Source organism: Pholcus phalangioides, unplaced genomic scaffold (genome assembly GCF_987345545.1).
Source record: "Pholcus phalangioides strain wild (caught in Gottingen) unplaced genomic scaffold, Ppha-v1.0 ptg000042l_1, whole genome shotgun sequence".
NCBI lineage: Eukaryota > Metazoa > Arthropoda > Arachnida > Araneae > Pholcidae > Pholcus > Pholcus phalangioides.
Window position 1 is genome coordinate 924,988 of NW_028301628.1, and position 22,553 is coordinate 947,540.

The following is a 22,553-nucleotide window of genomic DNA, read 5'->3' on the forward strand; positions in this document are numbered from 1 at the left end:
CGGTATCGAAATCATAGTGAACCGAATATACGGTAATCGAAATTTACTATTTTCATCTTATTTTAGCTCAACGAAGGTCCCCAAATTTTAAGAGATAGCCATTTGTCACTAACTAGAAATTTGCTAGACTTCTCGAAGAAAAGTTACTCTAGAAGAAGTGCACAAGTGAGGCGTAGGTCCTCACGGCCCATGATCTGCCAAACCCGGGATGAAAGGGAGGGGAAAAAAAAATTTCTTGGCAAAAAAAAGTTAAGGAAAATGTTTTGCATCCGCTCTAAGAGGGCGCCAAATTCGAGGTGAAAGGGCGGATAATTTTTTTGTTGGAACCATTTTATTTTGTTATCAAGGGAATGTTGAGAGGGGAGTAGGGGATATAACAACATTAGGTCCCACAGGGACAGAGGTTTGGTCTCGAGTCGCCCCATGTCGGGGAGGGTGCCAAGAGAATGAGAGAAATATCTGATTCTATGATTTTCAAAAATATGTGAATAGTGTGCGTGGAGGGGGCTAAACAACACTCCTTCCCGGGGACGCATGATGCTGTTGGGACCTCAGTGAATGTAACAGTGTCTTGAACACTTTTTAGGGAATGCTAATTTGCTTCGTATTGTAATTTTTGGAGCAAAATTATTCAAAAACATCCCGAGAATAGTTTCCAAAAGTGGTTTGTTTATATTCTTATATTCCATCCCCCCCCCCACGGATAGGGGAAAGGTGTGGATCCACAGGGGGTGATTGAGGTGATCGCCCCTTCCTAATAGGTGGTAAAAATTGGTCAGTTCCGTAAAATACGGACTATTTAACGAGCCTACGCAATAACTTACCCCTCCCGCTACTTCGCTCTGGATCTGAGCCTCATTCGGGGAAACATCGTTAAACTCGATGAATATTGGATCTTGTAGACGCTCAAGTTGGGGGGGGGGGGGGGTCGACAATAGAAAAACAAAATTCCTTATCAATGAATTAAAGATTTTTCCGTACCAACTAATAGTAGTGTCTGCCGAAAACGGATCAGGGCCGTCTCAACAGTCCCATATTCCCTGGGAAAAATGATGTTCTGGGGTTCCTACCAAGGGTAGGAATCCGGGAGGGGGGATCGTGATCAACCCCCCCCCCCCCGTCCCGAAAGCCGGATAGTATGGGGAAAATTTGTTCTGCCCTGGAAAATACTGGAGGAGCCTACGAACTTACACTATTAGTCACTGCACTTGTTTCATCGCCATAGATCCGCACTTAACAACCGGGTTTGACTGAAAAAGTCATTACCTACCAATGTACATACATGCTCTTAAAAATCACAGAGGTGAATCCCATGTTATCACGAGGCCCCTTAAGCACTTTAGGCCCATAGGTGGAGATGGACTTGGAAGTCTGGGAAGGGGCACGTTCATTATTGTTGGGGGGCTCGATGATGATGATGTCAATTCATACAATTCATATATACATATATAGAATAGATCAGTCGACTCCATCTTTAACGTAGATAAGATGGAGATTAACGAAGATACGAAGGGGGGCAATGCCCCACCCCCTTCGTATCTCCTCCCGTGTTTAGGCCTCCGGGCCGTGTCAGGTTTGGCTAATGCGTTAAGACGACCTCAGTTCAGTGGTCTCAAAGGCACAAATAAAAGAACAAATTACATAGTACCTCTCTTACGCAAAAAAAAAAAAAAAAACAGTCAGCACTGCAGTAAAAGGATTGGAAGTTCTGTTGTCGTATTAGGTAATGCCATGTGTTGCAGACAGAGAGAAGTGACTTTTGCTAAATGTCCCGATTCGTGTCTGGCTATGTATTCGACTAGGTGCTCGAATTTCAATCTTTGAAATCTCGTAACCCTATCCATGCCTAAAATAAAGGAAAGCTCTCACTTTCAATGAGGAATTTATTCTTATCCTGAAGGTGACTGATGATTTCCTGTCAATTTGTATGGATTCTCTGAGGATGCGCATCATATCATCGAGTAAAACGTTGAAAAAAAAAGCAAGATAGTTTCAGAAAGAGAACCTGTTATATATATTTACTGCTAAAGCCCGAAGTAGGCCAATTCGCGGTGGGGCCAGCTCAGTTGACCTGGCCTATGTCCGAAGTTCAAACTTTGGCCGACCCCTATATATATGTATCCCTATACATACCTATATCGGTCTTTATGATTTGGGGTCATCGTCACGTTGGCGTATTTTTTTTTTTTTTGTGATAATTATAGCCGTTTATAATTAGCCATAGTTAATCATAATTATTATGGTTAGCTACGGCACAACCCTAATGATAAAAGAATCTACTGAATCCCACATGCACCTTGTCCATATTCCTCTGCGGAACTTCGAACAATTCGGTACATGTTGGAATGTGTATATATGTGTAGTGAACCTGACGTGAAGTTTGTTTCTGTGTAATTGCTCGTTGCGTCTAGTGCTTCCATCTGCCATCAAATTTTTTAACTACAGGTGAAGTGTAATGATTGAATAATTGTATCGTTGTAGGCCTATTGCTCTCTGAAGCGAGGCTTTTTAACGGGGTGGATCAAAGGAAGCTGAATATCGATGCCATAGGCTGCCAACGCCCGAATTTCTGACATTGGCTGGATCAACTTTGGCAGTAACATATATAAAGCTAATACCAAAGTAATTTAAGGGCTAAATGATGGATAAATATCACAATTAAAATATCCGTCTGAAATTCAGGCAGCGATAACATTTTACTTTGCTTATACATTTCCCTAAGAATCAATGAACTTGACACCCGAAAAAAATTTTATTTTTATATTCTTACTATCTCCAACGCTCTTTTTTCTTGCGACGGCATTAGAGAAACTCAGCACGTGTTCCCTTTGCTTCTACCGCATTCGCAGCTTAATTCTGATAAGGCGAGAGGCTTTTTTTTTCTTCTTTTCCTCTATCAATGACGAATGAAATTGCAAAATTATATCGGGGGGGGGGGGGGGGGGGATTCAGAATCGAACTCACGTAGTAATGATAATGATGATTTAGGCAGGGTGCACACCCGTTAGACAAGACAAAACAGGACAAGCTTAGTCACTGTTGTTTATGTTGATTTGTATGGCGCAAGGCACACCGGTTAATCGAACAAATCGAAACGGCCCATACAAATCAACGTGAACAAAAATGACCAAGCTTGTCTAAAGGTGTTTTGTCTAACCTGTGTGCGCAAAGCCTTAAAAAAAACGTGTCTGGCAATAGCGTAGACATTTGTTGTGAGTAGGGCTAATAGGTTTTTTAACCTATCAGCAACGACGTTTCATCTTCAGACCATAAAAGTCCTAGGATGTGAGATTTATGGGATTGCCTCTCGGGGGGGGGGGGGGGGGGTTGCAGGCGGCTTCCGCATGTCGACCACAGAGGGGGGGGGGATACCAAAAATTCCCATAATACCTAAGGTACTCATTCCAGGGAGCTTGCAATTGCACGCACACACACACACACACATTCGTGCTACGTCTGACTTTATCTATAGTTGCGTCTCCTTATTAACACACCTCTGAGATCCAATCCTACCAAGTTCATCATAGACGTATTTGTGCATCCGTAAAGCCTTATCCACACCCACAGCAGTGTCGTCTTAAAGCATTGGCCCAAGCCTGGCACTGCCCGGGGTTCTCATGAAAATTATATTTGATTAAAATTTTCGAGAGTAAGCATGTAAATTGGTTAGGCAGTCATTTTTAACCAGGTGGAGGACCCCAAAAAAATCGTTCTGCCCTGGACTCCACGATATGCTCTTAAGATGACCTCAATGGCGTCGGAGCGGGGCTCTTGTGGGTGCTCAGCATGTTCTGTATCATGGGTCCAAGCACCCTCAGAATTTTTTTAGAAATCACAATTTTCTGCATAAAATTCAAATCGAGCACCCACAGGTCTAAAATACTTCCGACGCTCCTGGATGACCCTGAACCAGTAGCGACGCCAGGTTTTTATCAGTAGGGGAGAGAAATCGGGAAAGGCGTCTTTTTCTGTTCCTGATTTAGGCGCAAATTTGGAAAGTATTTGAAATTTCAATAAAAAATAAATTAGTTTTCCATTTTCAGTTGATCTGTATGAATTTAATTAATTACTTTTTGACTGATTTGATTATTTTTTGAAAAATTTTAAAAGTTTAATGCGAACCTGTCACCACTAATTACTGCTAAACTACACAGATTCATTGGCGTACGCAAAGAGGGTTTTTGGAGTTCTAACCCCCCCCCCCCCCCCCAAGCCAAGATTATAGTGTTATTTTGCAGGAAAAAACGTAAAAAACCCCTCATTAAGAGAAAAAAAAATTGAAAACTCCCCCTTTTGAGAAGGAAAAAAATTGAAACCCCTTGAGAAAATTCTGCGTACGCCTATGCACACGCTACTAGTCCATATTCCTCTGTGAAATTTCTAACGAATTGGTACATGTTGAAATGTGCGTGTAAACTATATACAGTAATTCCGAAATTTCTTCGAATTTCTAGAAAAATGCTTGATGAATTGTTTGGAAATTTTGGTCATGTAAACCCTATACTTTTACTCATAATTTCCAGTGAAAATTTAATCACTAATGCGTTTAAGGGACAGACAAAAAATTAAATGAGAATTTTTTTTATCAACCCTGTATCAGAAAAAGCCGCAAATGATTTTTTACTGTCACATAATGTTTTACTTGCTTTGTACAATGTTTTCGTATGCAGTTTTGTGAAAATTTCACGTATTTTTACAAAGATATGATTGTTTTTTCTAAATATTCTAATTACTCAAGGGCCCCCAGCAATGAGGGCCTAAGGTCTTGTCCGGGAGAGCCATCTCCAGTATCACACCAATGTAAAACGACGTAGAGATTTCAGTACCGTTCGACGTCGTTACCGATATCGTCCGACGTAGAAATGGCATACATTTGTTGACTTAGTCCGACATAGAGAAAATTATTTCAAGAGAGACTTATTATCATACAAGATAATATAGATTCTCTACTCCCCTTTTAAACGAAATGTTGTGAAAATTAGAGTAAAACTATTTTAGAGAAAAAAAGAAGATATTTTGGCATTTAAATTGAGTGAATACATTTTTAGTACATCGTTCGATGTCGGACACGTAAAAATGTTCGATCTCTTTCTGACGTTCGGTATTCATTTGACGTTCCGACGTCGGACCAGTATCGGTACGATATCCGAACGATATTGTTGTGCTACTGGGCATGCGTAAAGACACCCCCCCCCCCGATAATTCGTGAGAAAAGCCTCATTAAGTTATGAGTGAGGAAAAACAAAAAACAGTAGGCGAATATATGGAGCCTACTTAGTGTCGTCTTAACACATGTGAGTCCACCCGGTACTGCCCGAAGGGACCTCGGGTGCGTTTGGGAGCTCCCTAGAGGAGGTGTTTTTCTGTATTTTTCCTTTATTCCCTTCTCTGGGGGGGGGGGGGGGTCATGTTATTGGTTTCTAGAATGTTTTTTAATAAGTGTACGGAGATACGGGGCTCTCAAAACATGGGCCATGACATTTTGAGACTGCTCTCATCCTACCCTTTTCAGAAAAATTTGACAAGAGAGAGAAAAAAAAAGGACAGAAATTTTTTTTTCTTTTTTCTGGTTTCGATAACGTTGCATTTTGCGTTTCATTTATGACATCACTGGTGATTACATCACCACTTCCAGAATTTCACATCACCTACTAATCATCAACGTGATTGGGCAACGTCATTACTGAGCGTTAGCAGCTCACCACTCATACGCAATGTAATAAACTCAACACGATACAAAGCCTTTTTTCATTGGCTGACGGACCAACTGCATGCGAGAAGATTGATAAGAGCTCAGGTTTGTTGTTTTTTTATTTTGTTATTCACGCTGTTATCAACATCCAGGTGTTGTAGTTCAGTGGCGTAGCGGGAGAGAGAGATTTTCGTTACAGAACTGAGCTACGCCAGTGATCCAATGTGGTTGCATTTAAATTGAGGATTTTTATTGACATTTCTTGTGTTTTGTTTTAAAGGAGAGAGTGACTTTTGTATTTAAACATGATCGAAGGTTTGTCGCCCGTTTCGCAAGCTTTCCTCGGGACTTTGTTTACATGGTGCTTGACTGGGGCCGGGGCGGCATTGGTTTTCATTTTTTCATCGCAACAGGTGAGTATAATTAAACTTGTCTTCAATGGTCTCTTTATTTAAGAGTGTTTCTCAACCTGGGGCGTTATGAACGGGGGGGGGGGGGAAGCTGGTCCACAGCGGCAAATTTGAGCAACGAGTGGTCAAGAAAATTAGTAGAAGGGGAAAAAGTGTGGCGAAATTTGTATAAATCTCTAAATATCCGACTCCGTCCAGACCGCAAGGGAGATCAGTGACTAAAAGAGTGACCTGGAGAGTTCGCGAGCATGTGAGTGAGCAAGGGAGTGACTTCGAGCGTGAGGGAGCATATGAATGACCCGATGTCTGACCTACAGAGCGAAGGACCAGGCCAGTGAGAGACCTGAAAGGGTGTGCAGGTATGTGAGTAACCAAAACAGTGTGTGCAGAGGTATGTGAGTAACCTGAAAGTGTGTGCAGGTATGTGAGTAACCAAAACAGTGTGCAATCCTGTGAGACCAAAACAGTGTGCAAGCAGTGCCGTTTTAAGGCATGGGGCCTGCCTGGGTCTCAATAGAAAAAGAGGCCTCACAAAAATGAGATTTTGTTGAAATATTTTCAAGAATTGCCTTGTAGAATCTCAGAAAAAATCACTTGGCCCAGGGGGCCCATGATGCTCTTAAGACAGCCCTGTGCGCAAGCCTTTGAGTGACTTAAATGTAAATGACCTAATGACTAAAAAAGGGACTTTAGAAAGGCACTTGCAGGAGAGGGTAAGCAGGTTATAGTAAAGGGTGGTAATTTCAAAGAAAGAGTAGTCAAGAAAATTAGACTGAAATAGGACATGGACGGTAAAATTCATGTAGCCCACTGGAAGTAGAAACCATAAATGCGCCTCCCACCGGCAGCGTTAAGTTTTGAAAGGCCTATAATAAAGTCTTGTTATAATTTTTCGGAGTTATAGACTCGGGTATTTCTCGCTATTTAGGGGGGGGGGGTGGCTGAAAATCACTTTGCCCACTGAGGCCACTGATCCTTGGCCCATTGAGCCGAGATTATCAGTGTTATTTTGCAGGAAACTTAACCCAGATGAGCGGGAAGAAAATTTTTTAACCCCACTTTTTCTCGAGAAAATCCTGCGTTGGCCTATGATGCTTTTAAGACATAACACGCCTTCTTCCTGTATATGAGTCCTCCCCGGAATCCAGTATATATGGGACAACTTCCAGCCACATGAATGCTTTCTTGTCTAGTAAGAATGTGAATGACCAAAAGAGCAGGGCTGGACTTAGGCAGGTGGGAAGGGTGTGGTTGCACGGAGCAGGGCCCACAACTAGGGGGAGTCTCGTGCCGCGAGACCAGATGAGGTGCAAATTTCATTCTCAAACCTTACCTTCAACATTACAAGGGGGCACCAAAATGCATGCTTGCTGCGGGTGACCACGCATCTAGTTGCTGCCCTGGCACCAGGCTACTAAATTTCAGGGCCACAAAACAGGATAAAATACTTTGATTACATTTTGACTTTAACGCTCTTAACATAGTAAATGACTTAAAATTCTGTCCAAGAGCTCTAAAATTCAATCATCAAACCCTCTGACCTAAGTATAACCAAAAAAGTGGGCAAGCACGTGAGTGACCAAAACAGTATGCACGCAAGTGTCACAAGTGCACCAACACTTAATCCCTCTTCTCTCCTTCCCATAGAGAAACCACAAAACACGCATCAATACATTGGAAGCAACACGTGTGTTCTCCTTTCCCTCACCAGGGAATTCCATGACACACTGGAGTACCGAAATACGTATTTGCTACACAACTCTCTCCAGATGAACATTGTGCCTCTGGGCCATTGAAAACCCCTTACAGAAATCGGGCGGTTTTGTTTTTCTATGGGGTAGTCGCTTTTTTTTAACTCTCTCTCTCTCGGAATGGGAAAGGGCCAAGCTTCTATGTGCAAAAGAGTGCACATGCAAGCATGTGAGTGACCAGAAGCATGGCCCCCCACATCCTGGAGCAGGGCCCCTAGGCTGAAATTTCTGGCAGGCCCCGATTAGACTTTTCACGGGCCCTTCTACAGTTAATTTATATCAAAAAGCAAAAAAATGATGAGAATTGTCCCGGGCCCCAGAGCTAGAACCCTTCAGCCCCGGTCTTGTGGGGGCCATGACCAGAAGAGTATGCAAGCATGTGAGTGACCAGAAGAGTATGGAAGTGTATGAGTGACCAAAAGAGTACACATGCAAGCAGGTGATTAACCAAGAAAGTGTGCAAGCTGGTGAATGATGAAAAAAAATGATAATTAAATGTCGTACCATGATTCATAAGTATAGTTATATGATTCGGTATAAACAGTCACTTTCAGGTGGAAAGGGTCCCATGGGATTGAGACTGCCCTGGATCATTTTTGTCATCATTCTGTTTATGAAAATAACATTTTTTTAATCAAATTATTTTTCAGCCGAAGGTGCTCGATGGAAGTCTGGGATTTGCTGCTGGGGTAAGTTTGTTCATATTTCAGTCTGCATTGTGTTGTGATCTTTGAATTTCTTATTCGTTAGTGAATTTCCCGTGATCTGGATAGAATTTCTTCCTTCTTTTGTTTATAGAGTAAAACCTCTCTTTTGCAGTCACGGGCTGGACAAAAAAATTTGTCTGTAACAGAGGGTGTGACTGTTAACCAGGGGGTTTGAAATGCATACTTTTGTTATGTAAGGGTGAATTATATTATTTGGCCGTAAAAGAGGCGTGTCCATTAAGAGGAGGTTTTACTGTGTCTCACATTTCTACAATGAAATCCTTATTTAACAATTCCTCGATTTATCAATCTTTATTAACAAGCTTCCTGTGATAATCTTGACTCGGATTTCGTCTGTTTGACTGATAGAAATCTGACTATCTGATATGTTGAATTAGGGTTACACTTGAATATTTTAACACATACAGTGGCTGACCCATTGCAATTTCAGTGGGCAGACTGCCTGGCTTGGATTTCGTAGGTAAAAGTATTTTTATGTCCGGCTGTGCTTGAAATTTTTATAATACTATACTCTGCATACAAGCTTCCACCATCCATATGTTTCTTTCGCCTTTACTTGGAAATGCTTCCAAGACCATGTAGTCAAAAATCCAAGCGAGGATGTCCCAATCTCAGACAAACTTGAATATGATTGCAGCATTGGCTAATGAATGAAACATGACCTTTAGTGTTGATAAGTGCATCGTTGCTCATTCCGGTTTGAACAACCAACATTTCACTTAAGAGTTGGATGGTCTTATTGTCTTGGATGCAATTAATGCCACAGATTTAGGAATTCTCATTGACGGGTAGCCTAGGTTTGCTGCAAATTTTTCAGTGGTGGTCAAAAAATCAAATAGAATGCTTGGGGGTTTCATACTTAAAAAGGTCTCTTTGTGTTCTCCTAAAGTCCACTTTTCCGAGGCTCAGTTCGTCCTGGGCTGGAGTATGCTGTAAGGCTTTGGAGACTACCTACAGAGAAACGGGAAGCTCCTGTTGGCACACAGGGCTTGAGCTACGAAGAGAGAATTGATTTCTTTAATAAGTTTACATTGTAGGATCCAATGGGGGCAGACATGATTTAATTTTCAATGGGATGGATAGGGTGGGCCATGCAGTGAGAAATAGTAGACCATAGGTGAGAAAAGACTCCCTTATTGTCAAAAATGTCTGTACTCGAGTTCACAATGTCCCAATCAGGCCGTAATAGCCAGGGCCGTTTTAAGAGCATCATGTCCCCCGGGCCAAGAGATTTTTCTGAGGCCCTACCTGACAAATTCTTGAAAAATTCAACTTCTTTTCATTTTTCTGAGGCCACCTGGGCACGAGCATTAAGACAGCACCGGTAATAGCTGCTGAGATTCATATACATGTAGTGCTTCTTTTGCAATTACTTTCCTATAGTGAAGGCATGTGTAAGGTACAAAAAAGACCTATTCTTTTAAGTTTACTGTTAACTGACAACATCTACAGATCCTAGACTAGAAGACTTTCATGAGGGATTCTATGGAAATAACATACATTATGAAAAGTATCGTAATTTGTAATAAATGTTAGACGCTTCCATTCTATCTTCTCACAGTTTCTGAATATATAAAAAGAGGATTTTAGCTTAAGGGGGGAGTAATTTTTTAGAACAATTGAAATTGAAAAAAAAAATTCACAATTTAACATTTTTGAAACCTGTTAATACTGTTATGCTGAAAAGACAAATGGAGTTGTCCTGTCATAAAACTTACAACCAGGATTCTTTTTTTTTCGGTTGTAGTTATCGATCAGTTATTGCCACCAGAAACTCTGAAAGAGTCCCGATGTGATCACATTAAGTGGCCTGCACTGTATTCTGATATCACAGGAAGAATCAACCCTAGAACCTTTCCGACATTGTGATATTTTAGAGAATGAATAAGTCTTAAGAAGGCTATATTTTATTCTATTGCCTCTTCAGAGATCATATTAATTGAAATTTCAATTTTTAAATGTTGTTTCAGGTGATGATTGCTGCTTCGTACTGGTCTCTTCTGAAGCCAGCTATAGAAATTGCAACAGAAACTGAAACCTATGGGAGTGAAGGAGAATATGTGTTCTTTCCGGTCGGTTTTGGATTTCTTTTAGGAGCTCTGTTCGTCTTTCTTGCTGATATATATTTTCCTTGTTCAGTAAGTATGGGGTTTTTTCATTTCACATTGTCACTTTTTTATATATATGATTTACGCTTTGATTGCTCGTTCAGAAAGATTTGTCATTGTCATTCAGTAACACTGCGGCCGACTAAATTCCAGCAATGGAAATCAGCCATAAACCAATTAATTCTTTACTTGTATATGACATGATGTTCAGTCGAACCTCGATTTAATGCTACCATTTATTTAGCGGAATTCTGGTGTTATATCAAATCACGATTTTGCATTTCTGGCGCTAAGTAGGTTGGCGCGACTGCAGGGGGGGAGGGGTTATAACAAGGTTTGATTTACGTTGAATTGCATCCTCACTTCACATGCTATATGTTATCATTCAGCGATTTGCTGAGTTCAGGGATGATTCTAAGGTCATGGGGTGGCACTCTTGGAGGTATGGGAGGAAATTACCCAGGCTCAGAACAAATGAATATTTGTCAGAAGAAGTTGGCAGAAAAATTGTTGAAAAGCTGTTTTGTGGTTCAAACTATGAATATACTGGATACACAGGGGGTCTGGTCGTTTTTAAGAAGCTAGGTTTAGGGAAGACGGGGCTAGAGTTGGCATAGTTGTTACTTTTCGGTTTTTCTATTTTCTCCTGTAAAAATACTTACAGCAAATGTCACCTATGCTGCAGATAATGGTTTTCCTTGGTTACAAATTAATGAAAATATATCACTCAAAAGTGTATGTTCATTTCATCAAATCTGTTTAAAAAATTGTTAAAAACTATGCCTCTCTACTGTCACGACCTATGGGTAAGTCGGCATAGCATGTTGGTTAATAGGACCTGAGAAAAATAAATGTAGCTTAGTAACTACAAAACTTTTATTTCAATAGAAAAATGTAGAAAAAAATTATGTGCATACTAAGCACTAAGTATTTTGAATAAAACAAATGTAAAAAAAAAATTACAAAAAAATCAAAAAGAACAAGCAAGTCACCATTCATGGCTTCATGTCCACCAAGAATGTAGGTTGTTCGATCGCTCACTCAGACTGATGGTTGTAATTTTTGCATAATTTTGCTGCAATTATACCAAATTGGTAAATTAGTATATGACACATGTTATTTGCCAACACACCCCTCAGCTGGGATGCTTGCTAACTTGCCCCAACATGACTCTTTAGACAAGAGGTACTTGCCTCACTGTTCCACAAAAGTTTCATGAAACATTTCAGCACTTGAATACAAAAATTTATTGATCACTCTACACATCACAACTGTTGAAAACGTCTCAACATATTCATGGGCTTCACAGATTGAAAACAAACTTGAGGTAAAAAAAAATACTTTCCTGGCAGGAAATCTGGAAATTTGCAGCATTTCCTTTATGGAAGTTCTCACCACACTGTGAAACTACAATGGATGATGCAACACCCTCGGGTGGTTTGACAGTGGCAATACTATCACTCAGTGCTTACTGCGGCAGAAAAGAGAAGCTGTATGTCAACTTGCCTTCTTGCCTTGGTTTTTTCCCTATAATAATAAGTTATATGACACTTTAACTTTAAACTTGTTAAATAGCACAGTGTATTGTAATTACACTGATATAATCAATTCCATTTGTTCAATTTGATTAATTCAAATACATCAGAATAGTTCCAAATAATGTTGGTATGAAAATATTGGACAAATTTTGTTAATTTTTTTCTCAGAAAACCTTCATTGCTGTCTGTATTTAACACATTCCATTCTTCCTAGGAAAAGTCTGTGCCAAAAGTGTCCATTGTTACAGATATTCAACCAAAGCTCAAACAAAATGGAGTGAGGATTCGCCCGGATAAAGATGCCAGTGAAAATTTGAATATCTCTGTTTCTGGAGACAGTAAGATTGCTTTGCTTTATCATATCATTGCTCTGTATGCTGTACTAAGCTTGTCCATAAAGTAAAGATACGCCACATGTAGGCAGGAAGTTAATATTTCATTGCATATATTGGGACTGACTTTGACCATGATCGTTTTTCCTTTCCTCCCTTCCCTTGTGATCTTTTAATCATTGCTACATAGAGACTGGTTCAAGTAGAAAATGTTTGCAAAGGTGCTGTCACTTCTGAATCCCACCAGATGTGAAGTGTATTCTGTCATATTCTTTCGCAATGCAGATGCCATTGAGCGCAATGCTATGGGTACCCAGCATGTATTTACAAAGAACAATGAAATAGTTTGAATGTTATTGCTAAATTGTAGCATAGCAGCGCATCTACTGTCAAGCTTGTTTTTTAAGATGCTTGCCACACTCACTTGAGCAAAATGCCTAAATTATTCACCCATTCACTACGACGAAACAGTCAAATCTTTGTAATGAGCTTAAGAGGCATAGGTGCTGGAACCTAAGGGCTGAGACCATTTGAGACCCCCCCCCCCCAATAATTTCTGAAAAAACAATGCAATATGCCCTCTCCTACGTATGCACTCGAGTCCCATATATACGGACACGACCGGTAACTTTCAGCCCCCACCCAATGTTTTCTTTGTGTCTGCGCCTCTGTTAAGAGCTGAATTGCAAAGTCTGAGAATGCTTAGCCAAAGCCTCCCACACTGCTGCTGATGGTAAAATTAAAACATTTAAAATGAATTCGTTTTATTCTTTATTCTCAGTTGAGCTGAAAAAATACTGCAAGTATTGAAAACCCATAGTCTCACTATGTTGAGAACATATTTACCACATTAAATACCTTTTACAGTCTTTCATTGAATAGAGATCAGTTATCCATCATTCATTTGAGACATTTTTTTTTAATTTCTAAAATTAATAAATGTCTGATTATTCTTTAGGGCATTTTATCAATGCATTACGCCAAAGGAATAGAGTGGTGGGAAATGTTGAAAGTGGCGATGGCCAAGCGGAAGAGTCTCCAAACATGTCATCCCATGATGCATTCCAAATGCGGTGGAAAAGGATATTGCTGCTAATCATAGCTATAACGGTTCACAACATTCCAGGTAAAGTGACATTTCTGTAAATTTATTTCATTAAGCCTGCAAATAAGTTGCCTCCCGATAAATTCACCATAAATTGAAGGTGCAAAATTGAGCAGTTGAGTTTATGAGGCATGATATTTTATAGGAATATAAATTTTTGTATAAGAAACTTATATTTTTATTAGAGCTGGTCCAATTAAACAGGTGGATTAATATATCAATAGTTAGTCACAGTTAAAAAATTTTAGTTGAGGCAACACCAGAATGAAATAAGTGGTCATTTTAACCACAAAGCTACTTTGACATGCAACACACTCAAACGATTTGTCTTAGGTTGTTGAAATTTCATGGCTTTTCTCATTTTGTTGAGGCTCTTAAATTCTCTATATATAGATGTTCTATGTTTCTTAAGTTTCTTAAGTAGTAAAATGAAGTTCTATCTAGTATGACGATAGCAGTCATTTTGGCCGTTAACATATAGTATCTCTAGCCTATACCCTATAGACAGTGGTTGTCCACCTTTGGAAGCATGCTGCCTGGCTGATTTCTTTTTTTGTGAGGGGAAGGCCATACACAAGACTAATGAGCAACAGATGGAGATAAATGAAATAATGAATCAATCACAGCCCAGTTTGACTGATGTCAGAGCCTGGTACCAGGCCACGGCTCAGCGGTTGAGAAACACTACTTATAGAGATATTCAACTATATCTTGCGAACATGCTTGCGATTGCGAAACACGATGAAATACAGTCTTGTTATGCAAATATTAGTATTTGGGGGGGGAACAGATGTTCTCTCGTAGTGTTCGCTTTTCTCCAGTACCTATTTTGTACCATTCAAAGGTATACTTTTGAAGAAGCTCATCTTCATTTCTTCACATCTAGAAAATAAGTGCAGGAAATAAAATACATTATTTTATAGCACCAATTAATATTTACAGGGTGTTCTGTTAATGGACCAACAAACTCAAAGGGTTGTTAGTAGGCATCAAGAGGAACAAAAATTGCATTGAAACATGGTGTTGCAAATTATGTTGAGAGGATGAAAATCATAAAAAAATGCATGCAGGCTCTGAGTCTAGAGGAGATGAAAGGCGGATATCAGTTAATCACTGAATGCATTTGTGGGTTCTGTTACCATATCTGACATAAGCAGCATCGCGAAAGGCATGCGCTGGGGTAGGATCACACGCTGCAGATGACGTAAATTATACTGACGACATCAAAAGCATACCTTGTATCTTCAAGCATGTCCAGGAATCATTTTTACGTCTTTGTAGACTTAAAAATGACATCAGCGGCTGCCACTTCCAACAACTCTTGTAATAATTGTTCAAATAAATCTTTTTGTAGTTATTATATTGTACTTTTTGTCATTCCAGCGTAACATCAAAACCTGCATGAATTTTTTTGCGATTTTACCTTCTCAATGAGGTTTGCAACACCATGTTCCATTGCAATTTTTGTTCCTCTTGATGTCTACTAACCCTCTGAGTTTGTCGGTCCATTAACAGAACACCCTGTATAGTTATGAATACTATGTTAGTTATGAATGGTTAGCGTTCAAAAATATTCTATTAAAATTTGATTAATGAGTTTATTAATTTATTACAAATTTTTGATTAACTATTGAAAATTTTTATAGATTCCCAGCCCTAATTTTTACTCTGCAAATCAAAAAATCAGAGCATTTACAAATATATTTTAAACTTTACGTGCCAACACAAAAAAAAAAAAAAATTAATCCACTATAATCCACACAGCATGTAGGAATTTTTAATGATTAGTAATTTTAAGCTGCAATTATGCAATTATATTGGTTAATCGCAAACCCTTGCATGCTGAAGTTGAAAAATTCCATAAAAGCCCAAAGGGGTAGGGTGCCATTTTTACGCCAGTGAATTTGCAATTTTTTTTATTGCTAAAAACAATTCAACCTTGATCATCTAATCCTCATTGGATATTTATATATTCAGGAACTCTATAACCATGTAAGTTTTCTTAGTAATAGATTTTTCCTTTGTGGTGAGAAAAGTCATAAATTCTACTGCATATGAAAATATACTTATCAAGTCAATAAACTATCAATATACTTATCAAGTCCAAATAAGTGACAACAATGCCTTTTGAGTGCTTGGCTGGTGCCAAGGCTGACTTAATACATGAGAAACAGCCAATTGGCCTCAATCAAGGGTTCCCATGCATATTGGGCACTTATAGCCTTGCACTGAGGCCCCACGATGCTATTGTTAAGATGAGTCTGATTGGAGCATCAACAGCATTGCAATTCATCAGAAATAATGTTACTAAAACACTTTGTAACATAGCTTCAAAGCAAAGTCTTACTAATTGCCAATTTGTTTGGTGAACATATATTTTTAAAAAATTAAGTATAAATGGTAGTACTGTGAATTTTTCTCTTCAAATAAAGGCATGCATTTGATTAACTGGAAATTTTTTTATTTATTAATGCAGTGATAACTCGGCTAACGAATGCTTCGTGTTACAAATTTTTTGGCTAACAAATATTTTTTGTTATTTTTCTGTCTCAGCTAACAAGAATTTTTGTTGATATGGATGTATGCCCTAACATAAAACATCTGCATCGTGAGCTGAATCATCATGATAATTACTGTCACCTGAACCCATAAGCTCATATCAACCCTGGAATTCTTTACCAGATGTATCTCCATTTCTCTTTCTAAAAGTTTTTGAATCATTTCATATGAAATGAAAGATTTAGCTGATAAAAAAATGCATGGAAAAAGGAAGCCCATGTTATTAGAGCACATGTTCTTTCAGTGCAAGACTTGTGTGAGGAAGACTCCATTATATATCCCCTTGTAAAAAGGGCCTAGCATCAAACTGAACAGTCTTGACATTCTAGGAGCTTATCTTTTCCATCTGCATGTATCAGTCCCAGAAATAAATTGACCTAATCAGAAATGGATGGGAACATCTATGACCTTGACTGGGATGTGTTAACAACCAGCTTTAGTCTGTTAAAGCTGGCGCTGGTTGTATGCATAGTGCGAAATAAAAAAAGTCTTCAGTATCTCATCTCTGTAAATTATCATTTATCCAATTTCAAAGCTGTTCATTTTATTCTTTGATCAGTTTTTTTTATAATGACCTTTATTGTTTTGGATCATTTCTGGAATGAATTGAACAATTTTTCATAGACACTTATGAGAAATCATGTTTCAGCTAATGAACATGATTTTGAAACAATTATCTTCATCAGCCAAGGTATCACTGTATAGGCTCATCCAAATTACATCAGATAATCCAAGGTTTGACTGTAATGAAATAAAATAATGTAAGACAGTCTAAATTTATGAGAAGGATAAGCATTATATTTCTAGAGAATTTACTACCAATTAAAATCATAGGTGGAGATAGACTTGGAAGTCTGGGGGGGGGGCACGATGATGATGTCAATTCATATATACATAAGATTAGTTGACTACACCAATGCTGGGGGGAGGCACCCCCCCCCCCATATCTCCGCCCGTGATTAAAATCACAAAAAACTTGTGTATCTAACAAGCAAAGAGTCCAGAGGTATGGTCCTCAAAAAATTATGAAAAAATTCAAGTGCATTCATCTTACCAAAAAACACAAAAACAAAAAAATTAGTGACAGAGTGCAATTATCAAAGCTGCAAAAATTATTAAAAATTATGTCGGCTAATCATCACCTCTCAAATTTCTTCGTGATATCTATAAAAACTTCTTTTCACTTTCTTGTTCTTCCTCACCTCCAGCTTCTATAAACTAGTTATTTCTCTTTTTTTCTCTTTGCCTTTGCTATACCTGGTCATGTGTTGTTTGAATGACGTCACTGTAGTGTGTGTTGCAGGATTTTTAAATTCATTCTTGGCCTCTATTGGCATTTAAAATATTAATGTTTACTTTTTTCTTTGAGTGACTCATAATCATTCCGCCTGATTTTTACAAAATATTTTTGTGTTTTTTAAAATAAGTAGAATCATTGGTGATTTTTTCAAAACCTTGGGACCATTTCCTTGTAAATTTACCAAAGACTCACTAAAAATTTTTCTAAATGATTTTCATTATCATCATGCTCATCTTTGAAAGATTTAGAATCAGTATCTTCCTCTGTGCTAATTTCTAAATGATAAAAGTATCATATACCACAATATTAAAGTACTGTATGTAATAAATATCTAATTTTCTATTTTTTAGCAAAAAAAAGAAACTAAGAAAAGTACAATTTTTCAAATTATGGAGAAGTGTCACAAGTAGAAGGAATACCTTGAATCGTGTTATGCTAAAAAGAAATATTTTATGCCAAAAACACAAAATTTAAAAGGCTGTGTAGTGTAATTGACTCCATCTGGACTTGCAAGGGTTAATCAATTTTTTTTTTCACTTTTCATTTAATAGAGGGCCTAGCAGTTGGTGTTGGTTTCGCAGCTGTCAATAAAACAACGTCAGCTACCTTTCAGAGTGCAAGGTATGAAGTATATAGATTGCTATATTATCCTTTCCCCCCCCCTTTCTATTGCTATCATCCCGGGTTTGTTTTGAATTTTTGTGCCTTATTACATGCTGGAAGACACCAGTTTTTTTTAGGGCGAGATTTGTAACTTTTTAGTGAAATCATTTTTTTGTACTATTACAAAAGCAAGTATAGTAAGAAACCTTCAGAATACAATTGGTGGTGCATGTGTTAATGTTGTAGTTTCAGTGCATAAAATATTTGTCATGTGGTGTTTGTCAAATTTTAAAAATCATATTGCATTTCAGGAATCTTGCCCTGGGCATCGGGATACAGAACTTTCCTGAGGGCTTGGCTGTAAGCTTACCTTTGCATGCTGCTGGTATGTCCAAGTGGAAAAGTTTCTGGTAAGAAGCAAAACTTTTCCATAACACATGTGCACTATATAAATTATCTACACGTATCTTTTATATATTTACAGCAGTGATACCCCTCAGTTTACAGATTTTTTGGATGATGTGGATGCATTTGCTAAAACATAACATAGCCATGTTGTGCATTGAATTTTCATACAAGCATTACCTGAACTACTGTTATTTGAGCCAGATTAATTTATGTTTGCCTGATAATCATTTTTTTCACTTATACCTCTATTTCTCTTTCAGAAAGCTTTTGGGGCAATTTCATGTAAAATAGATGATTTAGTTAAAAGAGAAAAATACATTCAAGAAAAGAAGTTTAGACTTGAATGTTTTCTGTGCAAACAGTACCTCAGTGCATTTCCATCAATTCATTCAATCATCAAACATTCAAGCATTTCCGTCTTTACTTCAGAAAATGAAAGACAGGTGGCAGCATGAACAGGAAACAAGCATAACTCTGTAACATAGATACGGTGGGGGGGGGGGGGGGGAGCACACATTCACTCAGAACACACATTGCAGCATGTGCCGATTTGTTAGAAATTCTGAATATGAATATGCACGAGGTACATATGTACAGTAATAGTAGTAGAATCTCAGTTCAAGATTCTTAACATCAAACTGAATGGTCTGGAAATTATAGGAGATTATTTTCCCTATCTGCCTGTTTATTTCCCTATCTGCCATTGTTTATCTAGAATTGTTCATCTATTCCAACTGATGTTGGTTTTCTTAGTCATCGTTTTTCCTTGGTAATGAAGACATTACCAAAGTCTGAATTTCTCCTAATGATAGAAATGTAATACTAATGAGGACAAAGGGAATTTGCAAAGCATACATGGAACAACTATGCATTTAAGGGGATTGCTTAGTTGGAAAAGCAAAAAATAATGATTCATCATATTTCTAAAGGTACACAAGTTTTAAAAAAAAATTCAGTATAAAAATAACAGACTTAAAATTTATATGAGCTGCTATGACTTTTAAATATACCTCAGTGATATATACACTTTTCAGTTTTTATGCTACAAACCTGACTCGGTGCTTCAATTTTCTCTTTTAAAGCAGCATTGTCTTAATGCATGGGGCCCATCTGGGGGGGGGGGGGGGGGTTCAAGTGCAGAGGGGACCCTTGTAAAAATGATGTGCTTAAAAATTTAAAAAGTAAACATGTGGTTCACCAGGTAAGAGGCCCTCAGAAAAATCACATTGCTTGGGGTCCCCTAGGTTGCTTTTAAGACTGCCCTGTCTTAAAGTATAAGGCTGGTCGTTCATTGGAAGCCACAGCAAGTGATAACAAGCTGTGTGTGTGCAAGACTACTTTAGCACTTTCTTGAACATACATTAAACTTGTTATCACTCATAGTAGCTACTAAAGTGGACACTGTGGACCAGCCTAAGGCAATGATGAATTTGATTGCATGTGTTAATTAAGTTTACTAGTAGTGCAACCCAAGGAAAGATGGCCTCTGACCTTGTATGACCTTTATCACGAAAATAGAGGGTTCATTCTTCAGTTGGGAGAAATTGAGAAAGAAAATAAACATACCTAGGTTTACTGCTGGAGATTAAACCCTCTATTTTCATGATGGTTACACAAGATCAGCGGCCAACTTTGTGTGGTCACCGGAAAGATGTTTTCCATTTTTTCTACATAATTTTTAAGAAATATATTTCTAAGCTTTGATACACATAATATTTTTCGTATTCTAAAGTTTATCGTTCTATGATTAGGTATGGTCAACTAAGCGGTCTTGTGGAACCATTGGCTGGGCTGCTGGGTTGTTTTACAGTCACGTTAGCTGAACCTCTCTTACCGTATGCCTTATCGTTTGCCGCTGGTGCTATGATTTATGTTGTGGTGGATGACATCATTCCAGAAGCTCAAATAAAGTAAGCATTTTTGTGGAGGGTTTATTTTTCATTCCAAATAAGTGTCAATGCTTATTATCATGATCCCCACATTATAGCAATCACTTCATTACAACTACTGATAGGTTAAGTCTCAAATGGTTTCATATAATGATTATGCCACATGTTTTACTTTCAATATAATGCCTGTTTTTGATGGAACGATGAGGGTCCTTAAAATGAGCATCGATTGTATACTATATTATTCTAATCCTTTTCATGTGAATTGTTTAGTTAACATTGTACATTAAGATATGGGTTAAAGTTGATAATACAGTAGACTCTCATCTATGTGCATAATGTGATGGAAGTGCAGACCGAATAACAAAAAGCTGGAGTTCTATAAATGCTTGCTTCCTACCCCACCCATACAATTGAAAAACCCATTTTGTACCAAAAATCACTCTATTTTTTATATTTTCTAACCTCTTAATACAGGCCAGTATTTTATAAATGGTTCTTATGCACCGTACTAAACATTTTAAAAATTCATTACAGAAAAGGAAGTCCACAAATAAAAATATTGCACAAATTTTAAGATAATTTTTTATAATGTTCCACTTATAATTGCAGAAAATTTAAAAGCATGTGCATTGTGCAGTAATGAATACATGCCTTTTTAACCCTCTCAGCATCACACACAAGATATCTTGCCCCCTTAAAAGCCTCTTATTTTAGCAATGTCGAGCCCAGGTATTTTGTAAAGTTAATTTCTCAATGGAACACTTTTCTCTATACATTTTTGGACCTGCTGAAAATCAGAAGAAAGCCTTAACATTACTAAAAAAAATACAACATTTTACAAGGGATTTAGTGATTTTTACTGTGCTGTGAAAAGGGTCTAAATAAAAATGTTAACATACATAAAACGTTGGCTGAGTTCTTAGAAAAATTATTTTAATGTATTTCACAGATAAATTCATTGGTTGCAGCTACTACTTAACCGTACATGTATGGGTGGTGATATGGGGGGGGGGGAAGCATCAAAGGTGAAGTCGTCTGATCTAATGTATATATGGAATTATCATCATCATCGTGCCCCCCTTCCCAGCAATAATAACCGGGCTCCCCCAGACTTTCAAGTCTATCTCCGCTTATGCGTATAGCATCTTGTTTCTCTGCAGAATTTCAGGGTTCTGCCGTACATAACTCTAGTACTTATCACTCAACGCTATCATGTTTTTTGCCATCATTGCTAATGAATTTTTTTCTTGTTATTACAGTGGAAATGGGAAATTGGCCTCTTGGTTGACTATTGTTGGATTCATAGTCATGATGATCCTTGATGTTGGACTTGGCTAAAGGTTGTTTTATAAATAGAAATGCCAGTTGCGACATGGTTGTGTGCAATGAGATGTTGTGCCAGTATTTTTCCCACCTACATTGCAAGCTGATATGCCTTTTCAAAACGATATGCAACTATATAGTTGCTCTCAAACGTTCCTGTTAACTGTGATTTTTTTTTATTCGAAAATCTATAAAAATTTGTATTTGGTATTTAAAAAACAAAAGAAAGGTCTGTAATGCATCATTTAATAATTCTGAAATCATTGAAAAAAGTATGCTAACGAAATTTGAAAACTACTATGCTCTTCCCATTGTGTGAACAATGTGATATATATGTGAACCATATTGTGATACAAATCGGAAAAATTTTCAAAAAAAAAATTAATTGATTTTTCAGATATACACTTAGTCTATAGCATGTGTGTGTTATCAATGCTTTGATTAATGTATTTTGGTGGAGGCATTTGAATATTTCTATTAGATCAAGTTATCGATGGGTGCACATTTAAGTATGACTTTGAAAAATCTTCAGTATTCTTGGTTTTATCATTTCTGGAAGATCAGCTGCGCTCCTTATATGGTTTCAGAGATAAATTTGAGATTCCTGTGACTCACACTATATTGTGGTGTGTACTGCAACATTTTCTTTTTCACTCAATGAATAACATAAATATGACTATTTTAAGAGCTTTCTCACTAGCTGTGTAAAAGAATGGTCATTGTCAATAAAATTGTTTATGAACTGCATTTCAAAGCTTCAAGCAGTTATTGTCCTTACATGTTTTATTAGAGGGAAATGTAACC

At 37.9% G+C, this 22,553-nt stretch overlaps 1 protein-coding gene across 1 annotated transcript; it reads left to right on the forward strand.

Moving 5' to 3' along the window:
- The first annotated feature begins 5,820 nt into the window (after positions 1-5,820).
- Zip48C (Zinc/iron regulated transporter-related protein 48C) lies at positions 5,821-22,495 on the forward strand. Its single transcript, XM_089254557.1, has 9 exons — positions 5,821-6,105; positions 8,504-8,542; positions 10,552-10,719; positions 12,442-12,565; positions 13,518-13,685; positions 18,075-18,144; positions 18,438-18,536; positions 20,286-20,444; positions 21,686-22,495. Exons 1-9 carry the CDS (start codon positions 5,998-6,000, stop codon positions 21,762-21,764), a joined length of 1,014 nt encoding a protein of 337 aa, XP_089110683.1. The 5' UTR covers positions 5,821-5,997; the 3' UTR covers positions 21,765-22,495.
- Positions 22,496-22,553: the final 58 nt, after the last annotated feature.

Bases quoted from the DNA above. Each gene is read 5' to 3' on its own strand.
- Zip48C (XM_089254557.1), top strand. From the start codon at position 5,998: ATGATCGAAGGTTTGTCGCCCGTTTCGCAAGCTTTCCTCGGGACTTTG. The intron at 12,566-13,517 runs GTAAGATTGCTT...ATTATTCTTTAG, and splicing joins TATCTCTGTTTCTGGAGACA to GGCATTTTATCAATGCATTA. The intron at 20,445-21,685 runs GTAAGCATTTTT...TTGTTATTACAG, and splicing joins ATTCCAGAAGCTCAAATAAA to TGGAAATGGGAAATTGGCCT.